The sequence below is a fragment of the Babylonia areolata genome, chromosome 18 (genome assembly GCF_041734735.1).
Source record: "Babylonia areolata isolate BAREFJ2019XMU chromosome 18, ASM4173473v1, whole genome shotgun sequence".
Taxonomy (NCBI): Eukaryota; Metazoa; Mollusca; class Gastropoda; order Neogastropoda; family Buccinidae; genus Babylonia; species Babylonia areolata.
Window position 1 is genome coordinate 20514337 of NC_134893.1, and position 18910 is coordinate 20533246.

The following is an 18910-nucleotide window of genomic DNA, read 5'->3' on the forward strand; positions in this document are numbered from 1 at the left end:
TTTATGTGCATGACCGTTTTTTATCCCCCCCCCCCCCCATGTAGGCATCCATACTCTGTTTTCGGGATAGGTGCTGGGTATGTTCTTGTTTCCAGAACCCACTGAATGCTGACATGGATTATGGAAACTTTGACGTGTGTATTTGATCTTCTGCACACATATGTATGTGAAGGGTATTCAGGCACTAGCAGGTCTTCACATCTGTTGACCTGGGAGATTGGACAAATTTCCACCCTTTACACACCAGGAGCCATCACCAGGATTCAAACCTTGGACCCTCAGATTGAAAGTCCAGTGCTTTAGCTATTCAGCTGTTGCACCCATCTCTTCCGATCAACTCACTGGGGCTGTTATTCTGAAATTACTGCATCTGTTGCTACCATAAATATGATACAAATATAACTGCTGCTGTATCGCATGTACTTTTACTTCTTTTGCTAATTGGGGGAAAGAGAAATTCACTTCTGTTTGTGTACTGTGCTAATGGGGAACTGGGAAACTTCCTTCTGCTGTTCTAGTGCTTTTTCTAAAGGAGAACAGAAAAAACAAGAAGTGGAATTATGAACATTTGGAAGTCAGATGTGTAAGTTTTTCATGTCGTACATAAATGCATTTGATTAGCGGTTTACCAAAACAGGAGAAATAAACCTACACATTTTGTAATAATGATCCTGATAATGATAAACACAAAAATGCTGGGGTTTTTTGGTTGTTGTTTTTTTAAGCATGATTACTGTAACAGTCATGGTACACATTAATGTCATGACTACAGAAAGCAGATTTTAGGGGTTGGGAGGAAGACGGGTCATTTGTGCATGGCATTTAAAACCATTCAGAAAAAAAAAAAAAAAAAAGAAACTGGACAGCAGCTCTCTCTCCATTCACGAGGAAGTGTGCATGCCTGAAAGAGTTGACGCTTGTGAAACACAGATCAGTACTGGCCGAACTTCGCCGTGGGTCTGCGCATCCATCTGGACACGCAGGCCTGGGACGACAGGCGACCGACGAAGGCTCGCAAGATGGCACTGCTGTTGCAATGGCTGCAGCAGGAGGAGACCCAGGCCATGGACTGTGTCAGGGCGCGGCAGTCACTGGTCCACGCCATTCACTGGGCGGGCCCCACCCTTCTGGCCCAGGAGATTGCAGGGTTGCTGAACGTCAACATCGACAGTGGGTTCTGTTGTGTACCGTGTTGTTTGAGCAGTGGGTTCTGTTGTGTACTGTGTTGTTTGAGCATTGGGTTCTGTTGTGTACTGTGTTGCTTGAGCAGTGGGTTCTGTTGTGTATGGTGTTGTTTGAACAGTGGATTCTGTTGTGTACCGTGTTGTTTGAACAGTGGGTTCTAATGTGTACCGTGTTGTTTGAACAGTGGGTTCTGTTGTGTACCGTGTTGTTTGAACAGCGGGTTCTAATGTGTACTGTGTTGTTTGAACAGTGGGTTCTGTTGTGTACTGTGTTGTTTGAACAGCGGGTTCTAATGTGTACCGTGTTGTTTGAGCAGTGGGTTCTAATGTGTACTGTGTTGTTTGAGCAGTGGGTTCTGTTGTGTACCGTGTTGTTTAAACAGTGGGTTCTGTTGTGTACCATGTTGTTTAAACAGTGGGTTCTGTTGTGTACCGTGTTATTTGAACAGTGGGTTCTGTTGTGTACCGTGTTGTTTGAACAGTGGATTCTGTTGTGTACCATGTTGTTTGAACAGTGGGTTCTGTTGTGTACCGTGTTGTTTAAGCAGTTGGTTCTGTTGTGTACCGTGTTGTTTGAGCAGTGGGTTCTGTTGTGTCCTGTTGAGCAGTGGGTTCTGTTGTGTACCGTGTTGTTTGAACAGTGGGTTCTGTTGTGTACCGTGTTGTTTGAACAGTGGGTTCTGTTGTGTACCATGTTGTTTGAACAGTGGGTTCTAATGTGCACCGTGTTGTTTGAGCAGTGGGTTCTAATGTGTACCGTGTTGTTTGAGCAGTGGGTTCTGGTGTGTAACGTGTTGTTTGAACAGTGGGTTCTGTTGTGTACCGTGTTGTTTGAACAGTGGGTTCTGTTGTGTACCGTGTTGTTTGAACAGTGGGTTCTGTTGTGTACCATGTTGTTTGAACAGTGGGTTCTAATGTGTACCGTGTTGTTTGAGCAGTGGGTTCTAATGTGTACCGTGTTGTTTGAGCAGTTGGTTCTGTAGTGTACTGTGGTGTTTGAGCAGTTGGTTCTGTAGTGTACTGTGTTGTCTGAACAGTGGGTTCTGTTGTGTACTGTGTTGTTTGAGCAGTTGGTTCTGTTGTGTAACGTGTTGTTTGAACAGTGGGTCCTGTTGTGTACTGTGTTGTTTGAGCAGTTGGTTCTGTAGTGTACTGTGTTGTCTGAACAGTGGGTTCTGTTGTGTACTGTGTTGTTTGAGCAGTTGGTTCTGTTGTGTACCGTGTTGTTTGAACAGTGGGTTCTGCTGTGTACTGTGTTATGTAAGCAGTGGGCTCTGTTGTGTACTGTGTTATGTAAACAGTGGGTTCTGTTTTGTATTGTGTTATACGAATAGTGGGTTCTTATCTGTACTGTGTTATATGAACAGTGGGTTCTTATTAGTACTGTGTTACATAAACAGTGAGTTTGTATTTGTTCTTTGTTACACAAACAGTGGCTTCTTATCTGCACTGTGTTATGTAAACAGTTGGTTCTTATTTGTACTATGTAAACAGTGGGTTCTTATTTGTACTATGTAAACAGTAGGTTCTGTTCTGTGTTATATAAATAGTGGGTTCTTATTTGTACTTTGTTACACAAACAGTGGGTTCTTATTTGTACTGTGTTATGTGAAGAGTTGGTTCTTATTTGTACTATGTAAACAGCAGGTTCTTATTTGTACTGTGTTACATAAATACCGGGTTCTTATTTGTGGTGTGTTACATAAACAGTGGGTTCTCATTTGTACTGTGTTACATGAACAGCAAGTTTTTATTTGTGCTGTGTTGCATAAACAGTGGGTTCTTATTTGTACTGTGTTACATAGACAGCGGGTTCTTCTTTGTACTGTGTTACATAAACAGCGGGTTTTCATGTGTGCTGTATTACATAAACAGTGTGTTCTTATTTGTACTATGAAAACAGTGGGTTCTTATTTGTACTGTGCTACATAAACAGTGGGTTTGTATTTGTACTTTGTTACACAAACAGTAGGTTCTTATTTGTACTGTGTTATGTACACAATGGGTTCTTATTTGTACTGTGTTATGTAAACATTGGGTTCTTATTTGTACTGTGTTATGTAAACAGTGGGCTCTTATTTGTACTGTATTATGTAAACAGTAGGTTCTTATTTGTATTGTGTTATGTAAACACTGTGTTCTTATTTGTATTGTGTTATATAAACAGTAGGTTGTTAATTATACAGCATATATAAACAGTGGGTTCTTATTTATTATGTTTTATTGTATTGTATTATATAAACAGTCGATTCTTATTTATACTGTTATATAAACAATGGGTTCTTATTTGTGATGTGTATATAAACAGTGGGTTCTTATTTATACTTTTTTTTCATGCATGTTGTAGCCCCGGTCCTTTCTCATATTGTGTTATACATGTTGCATCCCTGTTAAATGTAGACACAATGGTGGGTTCTTATTTATACTTTTTTGTATAAACAATGGGTTCTTATCTATACTGTGTCATTTAAACAATGGGTTCTTATTTACACTGTTATATAAACAGTGGGCTCTTACTTATATTGTGTTATGAATGTTGCAGCCCTGGTTCCTATCTTTATTGTATTACACTTGTTGCAGTGCTGTTGACTTCCGACATGAACAGTTGTTATTCATACTGTGTTTGTCCTACATGATTGTGACAAAAAATCCTGTGGACATCAGCCTGATAGTTGCATGTTTGCCTGATGTTCCAGATGCCTTGCAAGAGTCCATGTCATCAGAGACGTCCGCCTGTGAGAATAACGAGACATCCAGCAATGGTTAGTTGTTTTCTTTAATGATGATAATCATAATGATAATATGGACACTTATATAGCGCCTATGCCCAGTTAGAGACCAAGCTCTAAGCACTTTACAAACACAGTCATTTGCACAACAGGCTGCCTACCTAGGCAGAGCCAACTTATGGCTGCCATTGGGTGCTCATCATTTGTTTCCTGTGTCATTCAATCAGGTTTCAGTCATGCACACATACACTCATACAGACATGTAACATTTTATGTGTGTGACCATTTTGATTATTTACCCTGCCATGTAGGTAGCCATACTCGGTTTTCAGGGGTGTGCATGCTGGGTGTGTTCTTGTTTCCATAACCCACTGAACACTGACATGGATCACAGGATCTTTAAAGTGGGTGTTTGTTCTTCTGTATGCGTATACACAGGAAGGGGGTTCAGGCACAAGCAGGTCCACACATATTTTGACCTGGGAGATCGGAAAAATCTCCACCCTTTACCCACCAGGCGCCGTCACCGAGAACCCTGGATCCCCAGATTGAAAGTCCAGCGCTTTAACCACTCAGCTATTGCGCCTGTCACCCATCGTGATTTCTTGATCTGCTTGTATGTGAGAAAAGTACAACCTTGCTTCTGGCTAGCAGCAGTGCAGAAATTACACAAAACATCCTTAGGTGCCGTGGAAATGAAGGGGCAGGGCATGTTAATGACTGGTGTGAAAGCACTTTGATGTATCTATGAACAAGATGAATTTTAGTTTCAGTTTCAGTTTTCTCTAGGAGGTGTCACTGCATTCGGGCAAGTCCATATACACTACATGACATCTGCTAGGCAAAGGTACATAACCCCTTGTCAGGCCTTGAGTGCATGCAAAAAAAAAAAAAAAAAAAAAAAAATTTTGTTCCAATCAGTGTGGGTTTCTTCTACAGAATTTTGCCAGAGGACTAAATTCTTGTTGCCATGGGTTCTTTTTCAGTGCGCCAAGTGCTTGCTGCTCGGTTTATCATTTCATTGGAATAACTACGGTAGATGCTCAGTCTGATTTTCCAGTCAAACTTGGGGGGAAAAGGGCGAGAGCATGAATTGAATCGTGGGATGGCATACGAGGCATGGTACCCACGCTTAGGCACCCAGCAAAAATCCGACCCCCAACAGAGAAAGGAAAGACAGGATCGACTTAGAGGTAGAGAAAAACGAATGAATTGAGGGGCCAAGTCGAATCGTGTACACAGAATGTAAGAATACAATACAGACAATTCGCATGCACCAAAGTAAGGCCAAATGAATACGCTTAATAGCCAAAAAAAGCATAAGACGAGACAGAGCGTAAACCTGACAAGATGGCGTGGAGAGCCTTAGCCAAAGGAATGATTCAGCGCTTATAGCTTTTAGAGGCGTTTGATTGGCTAAGAGCGGACTGGGCAAGACGGCTTGTCTTTTCACTGTTAGCCGCGTGAAATTTGGCCAAGCAGAGCAAACCGATAGGCTTAGTTTGACATGGTAAGTATATGTATCACCAAACATGGAGTATAATACAAACTCCTCCTATTGGCTGATAGACGTCTTCCCCATTCTGTCACCTTCCTCTCTCTGTGAACAAAAGGAACACAGTTGAGAGAGAGAGAAGTGCAGGTGAAGAATGGTGACAGGCATCCTGACCTGTACTCTCAATCTTACCTCAGTGAGTGGACAGCCCTAAAGTGAGGAGGGTACTTGTCAGCAGCAATCAAGTGGCAAGTTCACTTCAGTTCAGTTCACTTCACTTCAGTTCAGTTCACTTCAGTTCACTTCACTTCACTTCAGGTCACTTCAGTTCACTTCACCTCACTTCAGTTCACTTCAGTTCAGTTAACTTCAGTTCACTTCACTTCAGTTCACCTCACTTCACTTCAGTTCACTTCACTTCAGTTCACTTCACCTCACTTCAGTTCAGTTCACTTCACTTCAGTTCACCTCACTTCAGTTCAGTTCACTTCAGTTCAGTTCACTTCAGTTCACCTCACTTCACTTCAGTTCACTTCATGTCACTTCACTTCACTTCAGTTGACTTCAGTTCACTTCACTTCACTTCAGTTCACTTCAGTTCAGTTCACTTCAGTTCAGTTCAGTTAACTTCAGTTGGGTTACGCTGCTGGTCAGGCGTCTGCTTGGCAGATGTGGTGTAGCGTATATGGATTTGTCCGAACGAAGTGACGCCTCCTTGAGCTACTGAAACTGAAACTCAGTTCAGTTCAGTTCTCTTCACTTCACTTCAGTTCACTTCACTTCACTTCAGTTCATTTCAGGTCACTTCACTTCACTTCACTTCAGTTCACTTCAGTTCACTTCAGTTCAGTTTCTCAAGGAGGTGTCACTGCGTTCAGACAAAGTCATATATACTACACCTCATCAGCAAAGCAGATGCCTGACCAGCAGCATAACCATTCAACATGTTTAGTCAGGACTTGAGGAAAAAAAAAAAAGGTACATGAACAAATGAATAGATAAATCATTGAATTAATGAATAGATAAACAAAATAGATAAATGAAATAAAAATGAAAATAAAATGAAATAAAAAGTAGGAAAGCAAACAGAAAAATAAGTAGAATAAAATGTTAAAAAAAGAGAATAACATTGACAATGATGATGATAAGTAAATCAACAAATAAGCAAATAAATGTACACACACACGCACACACACACACACACACACACACACACACACACACACATTCACACACACACACACACACACACACACACACACACACACACACACACACACACACACACACACACAACAGATATGCAACACATATGCAGTTTCACAGGTATGAAATCACAAACAAATATACCCAGGCTCAACACAACATATAAAGGGGGTCAGGCTGGCTGGACTGACTCTGCAATAGAGGCAGCAGCTGGTGAGAGTGTTTGCAGCAGATTATGCAAGAATTTCTTTTTTTTTTTCTTGTGGTTAGAAGTAGAATCTGGAAATGTTCCTCTCTTTTCTTCTGAATTTTATTAATACACAACATTTCTATGGTTTTACGAAATGTATTGATTGAATTCTACTCCAAGCATCATACTTGATCATTCTTATTGTTTGATGGATTTTGAAATATGATATTTCTTCTTCTTCGTTCATGGGCTGCAACTTCCACATTCACTCGTATGTACACGAGTGGGCGTTAACGCGTATGACCATTTTTACCCCGCCCTGTATGCAGCCATACTCTGTTATCAGGGGTATATGATATTTGATTTGCGTATTTGAATACATTGAATGTTAAACGTCGACAGAGAGCTGTAAAAATGTTTTCATGTCATGTTTACATGTCAGTAGATGATGTTAGGTGCTTTGCGCAGCATCCGTACTGCATGTCATGCCATAGAAAAAGTTATGTTTTATTGTTTATTGTTGTTATTTTATTCTGTGGTGTCACCCTGACAAGAGCTTGCGCTTGATTAACAAGTGTGTGGATGAAGTTTCAGGTGTGCATGACGACTGAGTGACTGTGTTTTGTGGTTTTGGTTTGCAGCACAGGCCACACACATTCCGGAGCACATCCTCAGGCAGGCGGCATCAACTGGTATGTCTGGGATGATTTTTTGTTTTTTAAATTTGTTGTTTCTTGTTTGTTTGTATGCTTTTTTTCTTCTTCCTTAAAAAAAGAATGAACAACAACAAAGAGTAATGCGTTAAACCATCAACACATTTTTTTTTAAATTGAGTTTGAGTCATATGGTCTGTGTGTGTGTGTGTGTTTGTTTAAAATGTTTTCTGTTAGTTTATTTATCAGATTTTATTAACCAAGTGTCACTGTGCCATAAACAAAAAATACATAGATGTTACACCATGTCTGCTGAACTTTTAGGTCCTGTAGGGGGGTAGGGAAATGGAAAAAATCAGCCCAACACTAATGACAACAGCCAGAAATGAAAGTGAACAGCAATTACCATACATTTCAGCCTACAATAGTACAAGGTGCTGCAGCACAATAGGTGCACCACAGGAATTTAAAGAAAAAAGTTTTTTCTAACATGTCTAAAGCACACACATCTGATAAGCAGCATCTGCTGATGAACCCTAAAAGTGAAGGTCCTCCGTGTTGTGTGGTGCTGAACGGCTCTGCTGACCCCTGATGTCATCTTTTGAAACCAGATTGGAATCCGTCTTGTTTTCGTTTGCTTGATGACTTGGCTCTGTTACTCCATTTGTGTGTGTTCTCCAGTTTAACGTCTAACGTCTAACAACATCTGTCCTCAGACTGTGGTTTTAGATGGGAAAAAAACAACAACATATATATACAAAGGAGCGAGAGCTAACAACAAAGTTAACTGTAAACTTGATTAAATCAAATGTTCAATACTCCATTTGTATGCTCTGATATCTGCTTGTTCTTCTTTTGTTTTTTAAACACATAATTTGTATATTTTTGAAGCCTTCAGCCAAATGTACTCAGTTGTCAGCCCCAGTTCACTACCTTGTTCAGTCAGAGTCGACTTTTAATCCCACCCTCCATCTTGCTTTGCATGTTTCAAAGAATTGGAAAGCAATCAGTTCACTTTTCTGATTGATCTATTTTCACACCAAAGATATTTCCTCAACTCAGATTGCTGTTGCTGTATTTTCATGTCCTAAGGATGAATTGGGATCACATTCATTTTTAGATTTGATGCATGCAATTTAATTTCAGTTTGATATCATGGTGAACACGAACTATGTTGAATTGGACAGTGGTAAACATGCAGCTCTTCTTCTTCTTCTTCTTTCCGTTACACGGCCAACATCGACTTGCTGATGACTGTCGTGGTTCATGCATGCTGGGTATTTTTGTGTCTCCATAACCCACCGAACACTGACATGGGTTACAGGATCTTTAACGTGCGTATTTGATCTTCTGCGTGCGTATACACACGAAGGGGGTTCAGGCACTAGCAGGTCTGCACATATGTTAACCTGGGAGATCGGAAAAATCTCCACTCTTTACCCACCAGGCACCGTTACCGTGATTCGAACCCGGGACCCTCAGATTGAAAGTCCAACGCTTTAACCACTCGGCTATTGCTGTTGAGTGTAATCGTGTGTGTTTATTGTGATCAACAGTGTTGTCATACATAGAGTGTGTTGTGACAGGTGAAGGAGGAAGGAGGCAGAATGGTTAAGATGTTCATCTGCTAATACAGAGTCTGTGAGGGAATTTGTATTTGTTTGTATTTGTATTTCTTTTTATCACAACAGATTTCTCTGTGTGAAATTCGAGCTGCTCTCCCCAGGGAGAGCGCATCTCTATACTACAGCGCCACCCTTTTTTTTTTGTATTTTTCCTGCATGCAGTTTTATTTGTTTTTCCTATTGACGTGGATTTTTCTACAGAACTTTGCCAGGAACAATCCTTTTGTTGCTGTGGGTTCTTTTACGTGCGCTAAGTGCATGCTGCACACGGGACCTCGGTTTATCGTCTCATCCGAATGACTAGCATCCAGACCACCACTCAAGGTCTAGTGGAGGGGGAGAAAATATCAGCGGCTGAGCCGTGATTCGAACCAGCGCGCTCAGATTCTCTCGCTTCCTAGGCGGATGCGTTACCTCTAGGCCATCACTCCACCGAGTCTGAGTTTGAATTCCAGTCTCACCCTTTCTCCCAAGTTTGACCAGAAAATCAGACTGAGCGTTTAGTCATTCCGATAAGACAATAAACAGAGGGCCCATATGCAGCACACACTTGGCGCATTTAGGGGTCATCTTATGAAGACCATTTTTCACATTGTAACAAAGCTTGACAGCCGCAGCCAGTTTCCTGGGCAAAAGAACAGTGACTAACCTTCGCCCACCCCACTGACAATAAACAAGTCCATTGTGTTGTTTAGACAAGAACCAAACTGTGTGACTGGGAGCATTGAGTCTAAAATATTTGTGCTGTGGAGTGTTTTTCATGCAGAAACTTAGCGTTGAAAGAGTTTAAAAAGCATCGGTGAGAACAGACAGACTGGAGAAATGAAGCGGGATGCTGACGGGCGCAATAGCCGAGTGGTTAAAGCGTTGGACTGTCAATCTGAGGGTCCCGGGTTCGAATCACGGTGATGGCGCCTGGTGGGTAAAGGGTGGAGATTTTTACGATCTCCCTGGTCAAGATATTTGCAGACCTGCTAGTGCCTGAACCCCCTTCGTGTGTATATGCAAGCAGAAGATCAAATACGTTAAAGATCCTGTAATCCATGTCAGCGTTCGGTGGGTTATGGAAACAAGAACATACTCAGCATGCACACCCCTGAAAACGGAGTATGGTTGCCTACATGGTGGGGTAAAAACAGTCATACACATAAAAGCCCACTCGTGTACATATGAGTGAACGCAGAAGAAGAAGAAGAAGCGGGATGCTGACAAGGGTTTCTGTCTGCAGGGGAGGTGAGAGATGGACAGCTGTCGCCCATGGCAATAGGAGACATGGCACACCTCAGTCTGATGCCTTCAGCCGACCTGATTCCACGTTACAGAATGGACAGGACCCCCAGAGGTGCTGTGTGTGTGTGTGGTGTGTGTGTGTGTGTGTTTGTATTTGTGTGTGTGTGTGTGTGTGTTTGTATTTGTGTGTGTGTGTGTATGTGTGTGTGTTGTGTGTGTGTGTGTGTGTGTGTATTTTTCTGTGTGTGTGTATATGTTTGTGTGTTTGTGTGTGTGTGTGTGTGTGTGTGCACGTGCGCATGTGTGTATACGTTCCCAGCTGCATTAGTGTTGCCAGGCCACAGGCTCCTGACCGTGGTGTTGCAACAGACTGTCAAATATAGGTTAGAGTTCCATGTTTGAGGCCAGGCCTTCTTATCTTGATTTGAATGGCTTCTTTCCTCTGGAACTCCCTCACACACACACAGTCTCACCTGCCTGCAGCTCACTGTCACCATCTGCACGTGCACCTTGAGCACTGCACCTGACGGAAACATCACACGCACATACCAGGCACATGACAAAAATTATTCAGCCTCTCCTGTGGCATACACCCTTAAACAAACAAACTAACTAAAAATTCATCTTGCGTAAACAAGAATGTGAACAGTCCCTTGAAATCTTGCATTGTCTCTTTCACCACTCTTCCCCATTTCATCCCCATTACATCATACAGCGTGCGCGCGCGCACACACACACACACTCACGCACACGGTCAGAGAGAGAGAGACAGAAAAAGATATGTGTTTTAAAAAGAGCTTTCTTGCTTTCATTTGCATCAGAACAATTTCCAACCCTGCTGTCATCCAACCTCATTCCAGTCTTTTTTGTGTGTTCCTCTGGCACGTGGTTGTTTTTTGTTTTTTGTTTTTTTAACCCTTTCACTGCCAAGCTCGCATTTATGCACAGGCGTGGTAGAGGACCCATGTCACTGAAAGGTGACCATTCATTGGTCTGTTATCCATGAACCTACTGCTTTTAATGTTCAGTGGTAGGATAGGCCATATTTTCTATACATCGCAGGGGGAATCCCCAGCAGTTCATACTCACTGTCTTTTCTGTGTTTATACCACAAGGGAATTTTGTACTCTAAATTGACTGGCGGTGAAAGGGTTAAGCTGTTTCAGTTTCATATTCAGTTTCTCAAGGACGTGCCACTGCATTTGGACAAATCCATACACGCTACACCACATCTTCTTTGCTGATTCCTGACCAGCAGTGTAACCCAGCGTGCTTAGTCAGGCCTTAAGGGAAAAAACAGAAATAAAAAGGTGTATTCTCATATCTACTGTGTTCAGATGTTGTGCCTGTACATACTCTGTTTGCTGTGGGGTTGGGTTGTCTTATCATTTATACTTACGTGGCACCTATCTTTGGCCAGAGAACACACTCTATACGCAAACACACAGACAGCTGAAGCACAAGATAACATCATATGTAAAGACACAGGAGTCAAAAAACATACATGAAAGCGCTATTGGACTTGAAATCCAAATGGAGTCATGTCTGGCAAAGGTTTGAAATAGTTTCACTGTTTGACGTTATTGAATCTCTCCGCAGGTATTTGTGCGATCATTATGTGTTCGTTTTCTCTACAGTTATTTCTGTGATCATCATGTGCTGGTTTTCCCCACAGGTATCTGTGTGATCCTCAACAACAAGGATTTCTTCGTGGGAGGACCTGGAGCCAGGAAAATGGAAAAGAGAGAGGGTACAGACATTGACAGAGGTAGGTCCCGTTTGACAATGATATTGATAGTGATAATAATATGTTGTACTCATGTGGTGCAGACTCCCCGTATAATGGGCTCTAACCGCCTCACATGAAACAATACATGTACAATAGTGCATTACATCACACAACAGCACATGAGGCCATGGAAGTGAAAGACAAAATCTGTGTACACCAACACAATACTACAAACTGCAGATATTAATAATCACATAAAAAGCACAAAATATGGCCTACACACACACACACACACACACACACACACACACTCACACACACACACACACACACACACACACACACACACACGCACACATCAGTAAGCACCTATTCACAAGTACACACTTCAGAAAAACATCAATGCGGCAGTTGGTGGAGGGGGGATAGGCGGGCGGGGGGTGGGGGACGGGAGTGCATAATGGGAGTGTAGAGGAGACAAACACAGCGACTATGCTCCGTCACATCTAATTGCCGTTTTGAACAGGTAGGTTTTTAGTTTCACTTTGAAATGAGTCGCCTCTGTGCAGACAAACTGGAAGACACCTTCCGGAACCTCAGCTTCCTGGTCATGCTCAAAAACAACTGCACGGACACGGAGATGATTCAGACCCTGAACCAGATGGCAGGGTGCGATCACAGCCAGTTCGACTGCTTCATCTGCTGCTTCCTGACCCACGGGGCTCACGGAGCCCTCTACGGAACCAACGGGATTCAGGTGCCCATTCGAGATTTGACCTCCCCCTTCCGCTCCCAGGCCTGCCCGAGCCTGGCGGGGAAGCCCAAGCTGTTCTTCATGCAGGCCTGTCTGGGCACAAACAGGCAGCCAGGTATTGCACACAGCAACGTCACCTTCTCCTTCTTCTTGTTCTTCACAGCAACGTCACCTTCTCCTTCTTCTTCACAGCAACGTCACCTTCTCCTTCTTCTTCTTCACAGCAACGTCACCTTCTCCTTCTTCTTCTTCACAGCAACGTCACCTTCTCCTTCTTCTTCTTCTTCACAGCAACGTCACCTTCTCTTTCTCCCTCTGCTTTTATTCTCCTTTGATTCCAGCCTCCCTCTACTCTATCTCTACCCTGGTTACCCTCTAGCCTCCCTCTACTCTATCTCTACCCTGGTTACCCTCCAGCCTCCCTCTACTCTATCTCTACCCTGGTTACCCTCCAGCCTCCCTCTACTCTATCTCTACCCTGGTTACCCTCCACCCTCCCTCTACTCTATCTCTACCCTGGTTACCCTCCACCCTCCCTCTACTCTATCTCTACCCTGGTTACCCTCCAGCCTTCCTCTACTCTATCTCTACCCTGGTTACCCTCCAGCCTCCCTCTACTCTATCTCTACCCTGGTTACCCTCCATCCTCCCTCTACTCTATCTCTACCCTGGTTACCCTCCACCCTCCCTCTACTCTATCTCTACCCTGGTTACCCTCCAGCCTTCCTCTACTCTATCTCTACCCTGGTTACCCTCCAGCCTCCCTCTACTCTATCTCTACCCTGGTTACCCTCTCAACTCACCATTCAACCCTCCACCCCCTCCCCCCTTCTCCTCTCCAACCTTTATAAGTTTCTCAGTTTCAGTTTCTCAAGGAGGCATCACTGCCTATACATACATATATATATGTGTGTGTGTGTGTGTGTGTGTGTGTATTTGTGTCCCTATCAGGGTGGATTTCTTCAGCAGAATTTTGCCAGAGGACAACTCTTTTGTTGCCATGGGTTCTTTTTCAGTGCGCTGAATGGGTGCTGCTGCACAAGGGACCTCGGTTTATCGTCTCTTCTGAATGCACAGTTTGATTTCCCAGTCAAACTTGGGAGAGAGGGAGAGAACAGGACTCGAACCCAGACCCTCACAGACACTGTATTGGCAGATGAGCGCCTTTACTGTTCTGCCCCCTTCCTCAGCAGAGTGAGACAGGGGCACTTTAAGTCATTCTACACCAGGTATGAGTTAACTCGTACCATGATTACTTCCTCTGTGGACCAGCTACAAGTATTCTGATAACAAAACACTATTCTAATTTCGCTCATTCTCACTTGGTACAGTTGGCATTGTAATCTGAACCGTTTACGGATTCCATAACCATGAAAATGAAGCTTTGTTCGACCGATTAAATCAACCATTCTCCATCATTTTCAACTGTTTTAGTGAACCACCCTGTCTTTTGTTTTTTTTCTGCAGTGGTCTCATGTAGTGCTGGTCCAGGGGAGTTGTAGCAGATGTGTAGCTGTGGGGCAGAATGAGTTAACCTGCACACACTCACGGTGACTGTCCACATGGCTTTGGGGCAGAATGAGTTAACCTGCACACACTCACGGTGACTGTCCACAGGGCTGTGGGGCAGAATGAGTTAACCTGCACACACTCACGGTGACTGTCCACAGGGCTTTGGGGCAGAATGAGTTAACCTGCACACACTCACGGTGACTGTCCACAGGGCTTTGGGGCAGAATGAGTTAACCTGCACACACTCACGGTGACTGTCCACAGGGCTGTGGGGCAGAATGAGTTAACCTGCACACACTCACGGTGACTGTCCACAGGGCTGTGGGGCAGAATGAGTTAACCTGCACACACTCACGGTGACTGTCCACAGGGCTGTGGGGCAGAATGAGTTAACCTGCACACACTCATGGTGACTGTCCACAGGGCTGTGGGGCAGAATGAGTTAACCTGCACACACACGGTGACTGTCCACAGGGCTTTGGGGCAGAATGAGTTAACCTGCACACACACACGGTGACTGTCCACAGGGCTTTGGGGCAGAATGAGTTAACCTGCACACACTCACGGTGACTGTCCACAGGGCTGTGGGGCAGAATGAGTTAACCTGCACACACTCACGGTGACTGTCCACAGGGCAGCCGGACATACAGAGGGACTGTGCTGTGGAGCCAGACGCACCCCAGGAGCTGATTCCCAACGAGGCGGACTTCCTGCTGGGCTACGCGACGATGCCGGGCTTCGTGTCTTGGCGCAGTCGCAGTGAAGGCTCGTGGTACATCAGCAAACTCACCGAACTGCTCAGTAAATACGCCTACAGGTAAGCCACCTACCTACCTGACAATTTACTGCAATATCACGTAAAGGGATAAATGGAGCCCAGATGGGAGTGCTTCTGTGCAAGCCACATTTATTCCGTCAAGCATGGATCAGCCAGAGTTGTTTCCCTTAGCTTGTTGTCTATACACAAAGCAGTACGAACGCATGCATCATATTACATTTATCTACCTTCCTGTCTACCAACCTACCTGTCTTTCTACCTCTGTTTGCAGTTCTCACTATTGTTTTGTCTGGGTTGACTCTGTTGTGCATCACATTTTATATGGTTCTATAGGTTTGCTTGGGTAACCCCCCCACCCCCCCACAAAACCAAAGACCAGTTTTATCAGTAGTGTCAGTATCTATCCTTTGACGTGTTTGTCAAGGCCTGACTAAGCGCGTTGGGTTATGCTGCTGGTCAGGCATCTGCTTGGCAGATGTGGTGTAGCGTATACGGATTTGTCCGAACGCAGTGACGCCTCCTTGAGCTTCTGAAACTGAAACTGAAACTGACGTGTTTGTCGTGATTCGAAAGAGAGATGTACATCATACAGTACCACAATCTCCTTCTTCTTCTTCTTCTTCGTTCGTGGGCTGCAACTCCCACGTTCACTCGTGTGCACACGAGTGGGCTTTTACGTGTATGACCGTTTTGACCCCACCATATAGGCAGCCATACTCCGCTTTTGGGGTTAGTACCACAATCAAGTGTATGAACTGTGAACGAACTAATTGTGCATTTTATAGTTAGGTGTGTGTCTGTAAGAATGAATTCATCATGCATTTGTGTAATGTGTGCGCATGCAGTTGTATGTGTGTGTGTGTGTGTGTGTGTGTGTGTGTGTATGTGTGTGTGTGCGTGTGTGTGGTTTTGATTCCCGCGCTCACCCTTTCTCCTATGTTTGACTGGAAACTCAAACTCAGCATTTAGTCGTTCAGTTGAGATCCCATGTGCAGCACGCACTGAAAAAGAACTCATGGCATTAAAACAGTTGTCATCTGGCAAAATTCTGTTGAAGAACTCCAGTCTGATAGGTGTACAAATATAATACATGCATGCACTCAGTGCTTAGGCATGTTGGGTTGTGCTGCTGTCAGGCGTCTGCCCAGCAGATGTAGGAAGGAAGGAAGAAGTTTGTTCAATGTCCTGTCACACATATCGGTGATTGAAGATAATTGTTAGAGTACACATGTATACATTTGAGTATTATTGTTTGGAAGAGGGGGGAAGGGGATGAATGGTGAGTTGGTGGAAACCGGGTATGTAGGGGGATGAAATTTGAAACAAATATCTAAATACAGCAGATGTGCTGAAGCGAATGAATTTGCCCGAATGCAGTGACGTCTGTTTGAGAAACTGAAACTTGACGTCAACTGCTGAATGGCCTGACTAAGCATGTTTGGTGGCACTGCTGGTCAGGCATTTGCCTAGCAGATGTGGTGTAGCATATATGGATTTGGTCCAAACGCAGTGAGGCCTCCTTGAGATACTGAAACTGAAACCATGTGTGGTGTGTGCACACAGTATTCATGAACGCAGAAGCTGCACCACTCAAGTTCGTCCACTCCTCATTTTCAGCCATGACATCCTGGACATCCTGACGCTGGTGAACTATGAGGTTGGCCAGAAAGACGCTGACATCAGCGGCGTCATCTACAAGCAGTCGCCGGCTCCCATGTACTCCCTGAGGAAAAAGCTCATCTTCAAGCGTCCCACGTAGCACGGCACCTTGCTGAGCGTATCACATGTCCAGGGGACTTGGATGCCGTCCACATGTCGCAGTCATGATGCCAGTTGCCATATCATGATTGTTAGTTCTGATACTTCAGTCAAGTCAAGTCAAGTCATGTCAGTTATGTTTTGTCCAAAGAGAAAATTCACATGTGGCCATGTCACTCTTATTGACAGGTGACCTAAGATAGGTGCTATATAAGTGTCCGTATCATCATCATCATCATCTTCAATTTGAATATATATCAAGGAGATCACATAGAATTACATTGACACCACCCAAGAATCAAGATCAGAATAATTTCATTATCCCAGCAAAAGAAGAGAAATTTGAAACGCTTTACAGACAAGGAGTCACTTGCACAACAGGCTGCCTGCCTGAGTAGAGTTGACAGACCTTCATCATTCATGTTCTGTCTTTCAGTCCGGCTTCAGTCATGCACATACACAGACATAAAAATTAGTGTGGATTTTTTTATGGGGGGAGTGGGGGGCTTGGGGGGGGGGGGGGGGAGTCATGCATGTGAAGGACTGGTGCGAAAGCGCTTTGATTTGTCTCTGCACGAGATTCAGTGCTATATAGATGTCATTATTAATATTAATATTATTATTATTATTGTGTATGGGTAGGGAGTTGGGTGTGTTTATGTGAGTAACAGTGCACCCTTGACATTGTGACTCTTGGTGATTTGTTTATTGGGATGGGAGCTTGCAGCGAAGGTGGTTGGCTGAAGGGGGTGGGGTGGGAAGGGAGGTGGGGATGGAGGGGTGGGGTGGGGTGGGAAGGGAGGTGGGGATGGAGGGGGTGGAGTGGGGTGGGAAGGGAGGTGGGGATGGAGGGGGTGGAGTGGGGTGGGAAGGGAGGTGGGGATGGAGGGGGTGGAGTGGGGTGGGAAGGGAGGTGGGGATGGAGGGGGTGGGGTGGGAAGGGAGTGGGGTGGGAAGGGAGGTGGTTGGATAGAGGGGGTGGGGTGGGAAGGGAGGTGGGGATGGAGGGGGTGGGGTGGGAAGGGGGGTGGGGATGGAGGGGGTGGGGTGGGAAGGGGGGTGGGGATGGAGGGTGTGGGGTGGGAAGGGGGGGTGGGGATGGAGGGGGTGGGGTGGGAAGGGGGGTGGGGATGGAGGGGGTGGGGTGGGAAGGGAGGTGGTTGGATAGAGGGGGTGGGGTGGGAAGGGGGGTGGGGATGGAGGGGGTGGGGTGGGAAGGGGGGTGGGGATGGAGGCAGGCAGAGAGAAGGGGAGGAGGGACCGGAATGATGTTGAGCTGTCCATGGAGTGAACTGTGTCAGGTGACCATGAGACTCCTCACCAAAAGGTTTTTTTTCAGTGGTCCTGTATTTGACTAAGTATATGTATATATCCGTATATATTATGCACAGGCACTTATATGTATATGACTGTGCTTCTAAAATTTCACTGTATTTGTGTTTGGAAATTATTTCTGTTTTATGTTTGTGCCTTTTATTATGCACTACATCCCCCACCCCACCCCCAGTATTCATTGTGGCTCTGGTATGCTTGGTAATAAAGGTATATTTTATTCTATTCTGTTCTTTTCCACTGACTACAAGCATCTTCCAAGGTGCATCCTTCAAATTAAAACAAAACAAAACAAAAAAATCACGCTTGATTTTAACAATACATTAGTCACAAAAAAATCACGCTTGATTTTAACAATACATTAGTCGCAAAAAAATCACACCTGATTTTAACAATACATTCGTCGCAAAAAAATCTCGCCTGATTTTAACAATACATTCATCGCAGCGTGTTTACAAGTGGAAATCAAAGTGACAGACCAGAAGACGAGGATATTGATTCAATGATGGCTGTCACTGCCACAGAAATGTCCACAGCTTCAGCCACAGTCAATGCCGAGTCTCTGACATTATGCTTGAGCTGTCATCTTCTGCTGGTTTGTCTGCTCTGTATGTTTCTGCCTTCTTGAATACACCCTGCCTCCGCTTCTCCTGGTGAGTTGTTTTTGAGCTATCTTTATTTATTTGTCTATTTGTCTATTTATTTATTTATTTGTTTATTCATTTATTTATTAAT

General features: G+C 44.2%; 1 protein-coding gene and 1 pseudogene across 2 annotated transcripts in view; both read left to right on the forward strand.

Annotated features, from left to right (window-relative positions):
• The window catches only part of LOC143292555 (uncharacterized), a 24456-nt gene extending 6867 nt beyond the window's left edge, over positions 1–17589 (forward strand). For both annotated transcript variants that reach the window (XM_076602963.1, XM_076602962.1), the window contains 8 exons: positions 931–1170; positions 3881–3946; positions 7446–7496; positions 10311–10424; positions 11988–12080; positions 12611–12910; positions 14941–15124; positions 16703–17589. In XM_076602963.1, coding sequence (XP_076459078.1) covers positions 931–1170; positions 3881–3946; positions 7446–7496; positions 10311–10424; positions 11988–12080; positions 12611–12910; positions 14941–15124; positions 16703–16844 — 1190 coding nt within the window. In that variant the 3' untranslated portion in view covers positions 16845–17589. The remainder of the gene's footprint in view (positions 1–930; positions 1171–3880; positions 3947–7445; positions 7497–10310; positions 10425–11987; positions 12081–12610; positions 12911–14940; positions 15125–16702) is intronic.
• LOC143293098 (uncharacterized) lies at positions 1685–3872 on the forward strand (annotated as a pseudogene).
• Positions 17590–18910: the final 1321 nt, after the last annotated feature.